The 11,539-nt window shown below is 42.7% G+C and overlaps 1 protein-coding gene across 1 annotated transcript in view; it reads right to left on the bottom strand.

The window, feature by feature from the left end:
• Positions 1-5,878: 5,878 nt before the first annotated feature.
• Positions 5,879-11,539, bottom strand: part of LOC311106144 (phosphatidylinositol 4,5-bisphosphate 3-kinase catalytic subunit beta isoform-like) — a 68,099-nt gene continuing 62,438 nt past the window's right edge. Inside the window, exons 21-24 of the mRNA XM_084148471.1 lie at positions 10,327-10,450; positions 10,076-10,221; positions 9,812-9,944; positions 5,879-8,034 (exon numbers count right to left, since the gene is read on the bottom strand). Of these exons, the coding sequence (XP_084004597.1) occupies positions 7,897-8,034; positions 9,812-9,944; positions 10,076-10,221; positions 10,327-10,450 (541 nt within the window). The 3' untranslated portion in view covers positions 5,879-7,896. The remainder of the gene's footprint in view (positions 8,035-9,811; positions 9,945-10,075; positions 10,222-10,326; positions 10,451-11,539) is intronic.

Raw genomic sequence — 11,539 nt, 5'->3', positions numbered from 1 at the left:
CACTAGCACGGAGCTGAGTCACTCAACACACTAGCACGGAGCTGAGTCACTCAACACACTAGCACAGAGCTGAGTCTCTCAACACACTAGCACGGAGCTGAGTCACTCAACACACTAGCACGGAGCTGAGTCACTCAACACACTAGCACGGAGCTGAGTCACTCAACACACTAACACGGAGCTGAGTCTCTCAACACACTAGCACAGAGCTGAGTCTCTCAACACACTAGCACGGAGCTGAGTCACTCAACACACTAGCACGGAGCTGAGTCTCTCAACACACTAGCACGGAGCTGAGTCACTCAACACACTAGCACGGAGCTGAGTCACTCAACACACTAGCACGGAGCTGAGTCACTCAACACACAAGCACAGAGCTGAGCTCGGGGCACCAGTTTGAGTGTGTCAAGAACTGCAACGCTGCTGGGTTTTTCACGCTCAATAGTTTCCCCTGTGTATCAAGAATGGTCCACCACCCAAAGGACATTCAGCCAACCTGACACAACTACAGAAAACTACTGAAAAATAACTATGATATGAACTTGAGTAAACATCCAAATTCCCCCCGCGTCACTTTGATGACCCGCAATAGCCTGCACAATACACTGACAATTATGTAAAAGTGTCGATTTCGGTCGATACTTGCAATGTAACCACGGACGGTTATTAACACTGCAAAAATAACATGACAAAATATGCAATTTCCTTCAACTTGAGACCATAATATTGACTCTGTTTTAAAATGTAGAACATGAAAATTAGCTAGAGAATGCGAAGATCAGTATTGTTAGTTATGCAACTTATTTTTGCATTAAACATTTATTTGTAAAAAGTAATATAAAACCAACCTGTGCCCTCCAAAGAAATGCGATGTCCTTTTCAGAATATATATTTACTCCTATTTGTGGACAACTCCGACGTATTGAATTATTTTAGCATCTAGTTTTGCAAATATTGCTCAGTGAAAGCCAGACAGAAGATGTGACACGCTGCAGTACGATTATTCCTCGGTTTACTTCGTGTTGGCGTAGTACTGGTCTCGAATCCTCCAGCTCAAAGCGTGACCGGAATTCAGTCTCCTGCATCTCCCATGCCTTTCCATCATTGGCTGCAAGCTCGGGGTTTCCATGGAAAACGTTACGGTAAGACACCCGTTTGATCTCATTGGTCCAAAACACCAAGACTGATATCAAATTGTTAGCCTCTGCACGTGGAATCCCATGTAGCTTCATATAAATTAATTGGTCATTTAGCAGACGCTCTTATCCTGAGCGATTTACAGGAGCAATTAGGATTAAGTGCCTTGCTAAAGGGCACATCGACAGATTTTTCACTTAGTCGGCTCGGGGATTAGAACCAGCGACCTTTCGGTTACTGGCACAACGCTCTTAACCACTAAGCTAACTGCATGCCAGTTTGGTGATTGGTAGCAACTGGAGTAGCCAGCATATTATAATAGGCTAATGTGATGCTCCATCAGCTGTTATAGGATAGGTACTATTCGGCGAACAACCTTAACTTGGCCAGCCAAACATGTAAGCTATCTTCTAAAATGTACATGTCCAGTTGCAGGTGGTTCGTTCTAATTTATTAAAATAAATGTTTTGCTCCATGAAGTAATCAAACAATGTGTACGCTGCCATCTTGTCTATTTGAAATCTTCTCTCATTGATTGAGACAGGTGAGTGTCATCATGAGATGCGGCACTTTGGGGTGGACCCCCCTGTCTCAATCAATGAGAAGATTTGAAATAGACAAGATGGCGGCGTACACATTGTTTGATTACTTCATGGAGTAAAACATTTATTTATTTTAATAATGAAGCAAAACATGTAGAATCATGGAGAACACCTGCAACTGGACACAGACATTTTAGAAGATACATGTTTGGCCGAATCAAGAACGAACATATTGGCAAGTTAAGCTTGGTCTACAATTCTCTGCAATGCCAAACAGTAACTATCCTGTTATGGCTAATGGAGCATCATATTAGCCCATTACAATCTGCTAAAATGGAGATGGTCCAAAACAACAGTCAGTGGTGAAATTACAAATGGAAAAGTGTAAATTGTCACTAAAGTATTGATCAGACTACAATAGGTGATATAGGTCAGATTACACTGCATTTTAGCTCAGTGGCCTATCGTTATCTAGTTACTTTTATTTAACAGAAGTGCTACAATGTTGCTACAATGAGGTGTCCAAGGTAGCCTACAATGAGAATACAATAAAAAGGGCTTACTTTGAGGTTTCTAAAGAACCTGAAATTGTAAGTGAATTAGGTCTACACAGTTGTGGGAAAAAGGACCCAATTGTCATACATGAGTAAAAGTAAAGATACCTTATTAGAAAATGACTCAAGTAAATGTGAAAGTCACCCATTAAAATATTACTTGGGTAAAAGTATTTGGTTTTAAATATACTTAAGTATCAAATGTAAATGTAATTGCTAAAATCTACTTAAGTATCAAAAGTAAAAGTATAAATCATTTCAAATTCCTTATATTAAGCAAACCAGACGGCACCATTTTCTTGTTTTTTATTTATTTACGGAGAGCCAGGGGCAAGCTCCAACACTCAGACATATTTACAAACGAAGCATTTGTGTTTAGTGAGTCCGTCAGATCAGAGGCAGTAGGGATGACCAGGGATGTTCTCTTGATAAGTGCGTGAATTTGACCATTTTCCTGTCCTGCTAAGCATTCAAAATGTAACGAGTACTTTTGGGTGTCAGGGAAAATGTATGGAGTAAAAAGTACATTATTTTCTTTAGGAATGTAGTAAAGTAAAAATTGACACTTGCCCATCGTGGCCGGTCGATAATTCAACCATGATTAGATACGTTTAGATAGTCTAGCCAGCTAATTTACCAATCTTTTTTTTTTTTTTTGCTGACATGGGCTAATTCAGTGACTGGACATAAGAGAAGAACTGCTGACGCACAACCAAATATCGAAATTGCACCTTGTGTGTTCTACTATTCTAACTGTCAACAGTAAGTTGAGACCCAGACTGAGTTCTTAAAATAAATTGCGATCGCTTACTGTCTGTCGCTTATTCCCTGCCTGCATCATCACAGCCTGCACTTTTAACAGAAGACCTCTGAACATCACAAACACAACACACACCCACACTTCTCCTTATCTCGGAGTGTCCTGTACCCAGAGACAGTGGACCTAGACCCCAGGGGGGTAGGTGGGATTCCATAAGCAGGGTGAGTGGTGATTCACTGCAGCAGAACAACTAGATGGTGGGTATCTCTTACCAGCGGAAGTACTTAGTGACAGAACAGATTTATTTAACCAGAAATCCTCTCCATTTAAAGCACACCCCAATATTACCATACCAAGTATTGTATTGGTCTTAGATCTGTGCGCATCTAACCATTGGAACATTTATGGAAATATGATTAAGCAATACATATCCATGCAATGTCCATATGTTACATAAAATCAGTGGTTAAATTATATATACTGAACAAAAATATAAACGCCACATGCAACAATTTCAAAGATTTTACTGAGTTACAGTTCATATAAGGAAATCAGTCAATTGAAATAAATTAATTAGGCCCTAATCTATGTATTTCACATGACTGGGAATACAGATATGCATCTGTTGGTAACAGATAGCTTTTAAAAAAAAGTAGGGGCGTGGATCAAAAAAACAGTCAGTATCTGGTGTGAGCACATTTGCCTCATGCAGCACGACACATCTCCTTCGCATAGAGTTGATCAGGCTGTTGATTGTGGTCTGTGGAATGTTTCACTCCTCTTCAATGGCCGTGCGAAGTTGCTGGATATTGACAGGAGGCCATGGAAGATCTTACATTTTCAGCTTCCAGGGATTGTGTACAAATCCTTGCGACATGGGGCAGTGCATTATCATGATGAATGGCACGACAATGGGCCTCAGGATCTTGTCATGGTATCTCTGTGCATTCAAATTGCCATCGATAAGGTGCAATTGTGTTCGTGGTCTGTAGCTTATGCCTGCCCATACCATAACCCCACTGACACCATGGGGCACTCTGTTCACAACGTTGACATCAGCAAACCGCTCGCCCACATGTGACCTACTTGTTGTGTGTATGTACTGACATGTACATGTATGTGTAACTGATAGATGCACACACACTACATGTTAATGTTTTTAAATTGTAAGGTATTTTGTCTGTAATGTATTTTTGTTATATGTTGGACCCCAGTAAGACTAGCTGTCGGCTAATGGGGATTCTAATAAATCAAATCACATGATGCCATACATGTGGTCAGTGGTTGTGAGGGTGGTTGGACATACTGACAAATTCTCCAAAACGACGTTGGAGGCGGCTTATGGTAGAGAAATGAACATTACATTTTCTGGCAACAGCTCTGGTGGACATTCCTGCAGTCAGCATGCCAGTTACACGCTCCCTCAAAACTTGAGACATCTGTGGCATTGTGTTGTGTGACAAAACTGCACATTTTAGTGTGGCCTTTAATTGTCCCCAGGTGCATCTGTGTCATGATCATGCTGTTTAATCATCTTCTTGATATGCCACACCTGTCAGGTTGAAGGATTATCTTGGCAAAGGAGAAATGCTCAATAACAGGGATGTAAACACATTTGTGTATGGAACATTTCTGGGATATTTTATTTCAGCTCATGAAACATGGGACCAACACTTTGTTGTTTCACAATCTCTCCTATTCTGCATAACTGCAGGCTTCAGAGGTTTCATTGATTAATGGACAGTCATTCACCTGATTTGTCAACTTTGAACAAGGGTTGGATACATAGGAGAAAGGTAGACAGGCCCTCTGACAACAACCGGTTTGGCCTTCACTGATGTCAAGTGACCTACAGCTGTTTTATGATGGTGAATGGAGGAAGATTCAAACAGAGCGAGTGGGTTCAGCTGGGTTTTGAGTGGGCCTCCATTATTTTTGCCACTGGAAACGCAAAGAGCAAAAGAAAAGACCAGTTATTTCAACTGCAGACAGAGAATAGGGGACAAAAACTAAATACTTGTTTGGGAAGAATTGAATAGGGGAGGGGCTATCCACCCACCCTTTCAATTCAGAGTTCTTGAAGTAAACAACTATTACCCAACTGTTAACCAAGTGAAAGTGCTGGGAAAATGATACAATGGTAATTATTGCATAAACGCTCCTTAATTAGCCATTGCAGTCAAAGACGACAGCACATGTAGTAGTTGAGTCAATGAGTGTTGCTGACTTGGAACAAGCAGGTACTGTATGTAATTATATCACTTAATTTTCACACATGCACATGCAGTTTCTTTTTCAGTTATCACTTTTGACCCGATCGAACAAGCTTGTGTTCAACTGGACAGCTCGTAGGAGGTTGCCAAGATACCCACTGACACCTTTCGCAGGCAAACAACCTATCAATTGTGACATTTGCAGGTATTAACAGCTACATAGCACTTCTGACAATAAGGGTTGTTGGCTACTCCACCATGTATGGCATCACCCCCACCACATGGCATGACATCAGCAGTATGGCATCACCCCCACCACATGGCATGACATCAGCAGTATGGCATGACATCAGCAGAGAGGCATGTTGGTCCTCTCCATGTTCACACACACAAAACAGGTATTACAAAAGGAAAATGCAGTTAAATGGAAAATTACTTTAATAAAACTCATATGAAAACAAAAAAACAGCAAAACAATAAAAGCCTGTACATTTGGACAATATTCAGTGTCTGAGAGACTTAAGAAGGCTAGCGGTGAGAAATACAGCAGCATTACACATTAACCTACAGTGACAGCCATTATAGGCTCAGGCATTAGGGCCCAAGGGTTCATTTACATAATATACATGTAGACTCCTAAACGGATATTGCACAAAATCAAAACACAGATACTGGAAGAGCACCTCATGACAAAACCAGGAAGTAGCTTTGAATCGCAGCGTTACGCCCTCTGCTGGCAAACCCCTCCCACAGGTCCTAAACTCTGCCCATTTCTGCTGATCCAAAAAACAAATACACCCCCAAAAAAAAGAAGCGACAGATTTTTCGCACAAACACTCGATTTTTGAACAGATTAAAAACACAGTAAAAACAAACCTAAAACAACTAAAGGTTCTCTCTTTGTTTTGGTCCTAAAAGGCATTTTAGTTACATGCTTCGGTTATTTCTTAGTGAGTTTTTTCATTGTGGTTATTGTCATATGAGTGGTTTGGTGCTTTGAAAGACTAGGTCTGGCATCCTTAGGCAAGTCTATGTCTAAGACAATCTCTATGGGGTAGTGATAATACCTCTATTGGGTAGTGATAATAACTTCTGGGGAAGTGCGGCCCCCAGTATGAATGGGTATGCACTCACTAACTGTAAGTCGCTCTGGATAAGAGCGTCTGCTAAATGACAAATGTGAAATGTGACGACTCACCCTTTGTGCCTGTTCTGTTTGTCCAACAACAACCATGATTTGATCAAATGGAACACAGGAATGTTACATCCACATTCCAAAGCAGGAACACAAAAAGTTTTAGAAACATTTTAAGCTCGCTCTCCCTCTCTTTGTATTTAAAATGGTGCCAGTGTTTGATGGTCCAATTCACCCCTTTTCTCAAAAGAAGAAGCTGCGCGACCGAATCGAACCGCCCCGCCCCCCCCCGGACGCCTCTTCCCTAGAGCTACTAAACCACCAAATCAAACGGCGAATGTTAACACAGCCAAATCTTTCCCTACATTTTTTAAAATTCCAAGTAGGATAGCAGCCTTCATGAGAAATATTATAATATTGGTAACCATCTGGATGTCACCGGGATGGTCTATTCAGTGTGGAGCGTATGCACGGCAAATCTGTGTTTCACAACACCGGGACACGGTGTTCTTTGCCCCAGCTTGCTGAGAACTGCTTTCCTGCAGTTCTGTTAAGGTTACAACAAGGGAAATAACTAGCTAGCTACTAGGAGGGGACAACTGAGTGCGTAAAGTTGAAAAACCTGCACATAAAGTTATGTTGTTTAGCTATCGAGAAGAGGCGTCCAGAGAATCTGGCCATGAGCGACTTCGTTTCTCAAGACCACAGGATCAGAGGGTCTCTCTCTCTCTCTCTCTAGTAGTCTGGCACATATACATCTTAGCTAGAATAAAATCTTAAATGGCAATAAAATAAAAACATTTAAAAACGAATAGAAATACAATATTTTCCAGTTGTTAGGCCTCGCGAGGATAAGTCCAATAAGACCCACTTCCTCTGGTCATGTGCACGTTTTGGTGTCGTTTTAAGACTCGCGGGTGAGACGCTTTGGTCCTCAGTCTTTACACACTCACTCTTTTACATGTGCAGTCAATCAAACTGCCTGGTGCAGGGCCTGGAGTGGGTGTGGTCAACCCTGACCTCTCTTTAAGTCCAACATAAGGCAGATCAGAAGTCCTGCTGATAGGTGGGTGAAACTACCCCCGTCCCCTTCCTCAATGGTTCAGTCGAGTCCAGGCTCCAAGGGGGCGGTCCATTCACAGCGGGGGGCTCGGAGAGGCCACACTATTCCTCAGGTGTTGGGCTCTGACTCTCACTGAGCGAGTGCAAAACTCACAACCACATTACCCACAAATATGTCACATGATCAGGGAGAGGCAATGGGACTGCTGGACTGGCTGGAGGCACACAGCAGCTTCAAAAGCCAGAGGAAAGGCATAGGGAGGGGGGATTTTAAGCCTGTAAGAGCATGTGTGTTTACTGTGTGTGTGTTTAAGATAGTCTTCTAGGTTCCATTCTTTGCGGCCCCAGGCCCAGTCCTGTCTGGTCTTCACCCCTTAGCAACACCATAGCCCCCTCCATCACGGTTGTCCCAGCCCTGGATAGACCTCAGACCCTCCTAACCCCTGACCTTTAACCCTTAACCCTCCAGCTCCAGGATGAGCGTCTGTCTGCTCTAGGAGCGGTTGTCTTTGACCACGTTGTGGGCCATCCAGTTGACTTTGGTGGTCCAGCTCTCTCTCAGCGCCTCGTCAAACTTCTGGCGGAACTGTTTCAGCGCCTCGTCGTCTGTCTTCCCCAGGGCCAGAGAGTCCTACGGGGGAGAAGAGGAGGGAGGAGGAGACTTAACAACTACTCATCACAACATAACATCACATACTTTGGACACCGTATCTTTCTGTAGCAAATGTAAACTTTAGCCCATGTGAAGTGGCCAACTACAGTGGGGAAAAAAAGTATTTAGTCAGCCACCAATTGTGCAAGTTCTCCCACTTAAAAAGATGAGAGAGGCCTGTAATTTTCATCATAGGTACACGTCAACTATGACAGACAAATTGAGATTCTTTTCCCAGAAAATCACATTGTAGGATTTTTTATGAATTTATTTGCAAATTATGGTGGAAAATAAGTATTTGGTCACCTACAAACAAGCAAGATTTCTGGCTCTCACAGACCTGTAACTTCTTCTTTAAGAGGCTCCTCTGTCCTCCACTCGTTACCTGTATTAATGGCACCTGTTTGAACTTGTTATCAGTATAAAAGACACCTGTCCACAACCTCACAGTCACACTCCAAACTCCACTATGGCCAAGACCAAAGAGCTGTCAAAGGACACCAGAAACAAAATTGTAGACCTGCACCAGGCTGGGAAGACTGAATCTGCAATAGGTAAGCAGCTTGGTTTGAATAAATCAACTGTGGGAGCAATTATTAGGAAATGGAAGACATACAAGACCACTGATAATCTCCCTCGATCTGGGGCTCCACGCAAGATCTCACCCCGTGGGGTCAAATTGATCACAAGAACGGTGAGCAAAAATCCCAGAACCACACGGGGGGACCTAGTGAATGACCTGCAGAGAGCTGGGACCAAAGTAACAAAGCCTACCATCAGTAACACACTACGCTGCCAGGGACTCAAATCCTGCAGTGCCAGACGTGTCCCCCTGCTTAAGCCAGTACAAGTCCAGGCCCCCCTGAAGTTTGCTAGAGTGCATTTGGATGATCCAGAAGAGGATTGGGAGAATGTCAGATGAAACCAAAATAGAACTTTTTGGTAAAAACTCAACTCGTCGTGTTTGGAGGACAAAGAATGCTGAGATGCATCCAAAGAACACCATACCTACTGTGAAGCATGGGGGTGGAAACATCATGCTTTGGGGCTGTTTTTCTGCAAAGGGACCAGGAAGACTGATCCGTGTAAAGGAAAGAATGAATGGGGCCATGTATCGTGAGATTTTGAGTGAAAACCTCCTTCCATCAGCAAGGGCATTGAAGATGAAACGTGGCTGGGTTTTCAGCATGACAATGATCCCAAACACACCGCCCGGGCAACGAAGGAGTGGCTTCGTAAGAAGCATTTCAAGGTCCTGGAGTGGCCTAGCCAGTCTCCAGATTTCAACCCCATAGAAAATCTTTGGAGGGAGTTGAAAGTCTGTGTTGCCCAGCGACAGCCCCAAAACATCACTGCTCTAGAGGAGATCTGCATAGAGGAATGGGCCAAAATACCAGCAACAGTGTGTGAAAACCTTGTGAAGACTTACAGAAAACGTTTGACCTGTGTCATTGCCAACAAAGGGTATATAACAAAGTATTGAGAAACTTTTGTTATTGACCAAATACTTATTTTCCACCATAATTTGCAAATAAATTCATTAAAATTCCTACAATGTGATTTTCTGGATTTTTTCCCCTCATTTTGTCTGTCATAGTTGACGTGTACCTATGATGAAAATTACAGGCCTCTCTCATCTTTTTAAGTGGGAGAACTGTCACAATTGGTGGCTGACTAAATACTTTTTTCCCCCACTGTATATACTGTGTGTGTGTGTGTGTGTGTGTGTGTGTGTGTGTGTGTGTGTGAGAATGACCTTTAGGTACTGTATATCCTTGACGGAGGTGAGCTCTGGCAGTCCAGCAGTCAGCATGAGGGCAAACAGGGTGATGAAGAGGTTCCCATTCCGCCTCAGAATCAGGTAGGCCTGTTCACAGTAATTACGGAAACTAGGGACAACACACACATTCAATTTACTATACATTTACTCAACTATCGCCTACATAAATGATAAATGGTAGGCAACAGATAGTGTTCCCAGCCTGGATCACCTGAGTAGTGGAAGGGGACAGAAGCTCACCTGCCAAACTTCTCAGTGTTGCCAGTCTTTCCCTGTTGGATGACGTGGATGAAGTCATGGGTCAGGATGAAGGGGACACGTTCCCTCTTGATGCCAAACTTGGACTTGAAGTTCCCCAGGATATGCCCAAAGTCTATGTGGAAGAGCTGAGACACACACAATGTAAGAACTTGATTCTGAACTCCATTAAAAGACTCCATAAATTAACCTTAGTGATTTTGCCTGTCGTAGAGGGGAGCACCCCTACCCACCTGCCCAGTGCTGCGGACCATGATGTTGTCACTGTGGCGGTCACCTATCCCCAGGACGTAGGTGGCCACGCAGTAGCCTGCACATGACAGGGTGAACTCCTCGATCGCCTTCTCCAGAGCATCTCTGCAAAGTACACAGACACAAAACAAAGTGTCGGCCAAGTGGGAGCTTTCACTGGGTTTGCACCAAAGCATAGCAGCTCACTAACATATTGCCTGTTATATACAGTACCAGTCAGAAGTTTAGACACACCTGCTCATTCCAGGGTTTTTATTTATTTTTTACTATTTTCTACATTGTAGAATAATAGTGAAGACATCAAAACTATGAAATAACACATATGGAATCATGTAGTAACCAAAAAAGTGTTAAACAAATCAAAATATATTTTATATTTGAGATTCTTCAAAGTAGCCACCCTTTGCCTTGACAGCTTTGCACACTCTTGGCATTCTCTCAACCAGCTTCATGAGGTAGTCACCTAGAATGTGTTTCAATTAACAGGTGTGCCTTGTTAAAAGTCAATTTGTGGAATTTCTTTCCTTCTTAATGCATTTGAGCCAAGCAGTTGTATTGTGACAAGGTAAGGGTCGTATACAGAAGATACAGTGAGGGAAAAAAGTATTTGATCCCCTGCTGATTTTGTACGTTTGCCCACTGACAAAGAAATGATCAGTCTATAATTTTAATGGTAGGTTTATTTGAACAGTGAGAGACAGAATAACAACAACAAAATCCAGAAAAACGCATGTAAAAAATGTTATAAATTGATTTGCATTTTAATGAGGGAAATAAGTATTTGACCCCCTCTCAATCAGAAAGATTTCTGGCTCCCAGGTGTCTTTTATACAGGTAACGAGCTGAGATTAGGAGCACACTCTTAAAGGGAGTGCTCCTAATCTCAGTTTGTTACCTGTATAAAAGACACCTGTCCACAGAAGCAATCAATCAATCAGATTCCAAACACTCCACCATGGCCAAGACCAAAGAGCTCTCCAAGGATGTCAGGGACAAGATTGTAGACCTACACAAGGCTGGAATGGCAGCTTGGTGAGAAGGTGACAACAGTTGGTGTGATTATTCGCAAATGGAAGAAACACAAAATAATTGTCAATCTCCCTCGGCCTGGGGCTCCATGCAAGATCTCACCTGGTGGAGTTGCAATGATCATGAGAACGGTGAGGAATCAGTCCAGAACTACACGGGAGGATC

The sequence above is a fragment of the Coregonus lavaretus genome (assembly GCF_964263955.1).
Source record: "Coregonus lavaretus genome assembly, chromosome: 30".
Taxonomy (NCBI): Eukaryota; Metazoa; Chordata; class Actinopteri; order Salmoniformes; family Salmonidae; genus Coregonus; species Coregonus lavaretus.
The sequence above is the reverse complement of the archived record's forward strand: the minus strand, read 5'-3'. Positions and strand labels throughout refer to the sequence as shown.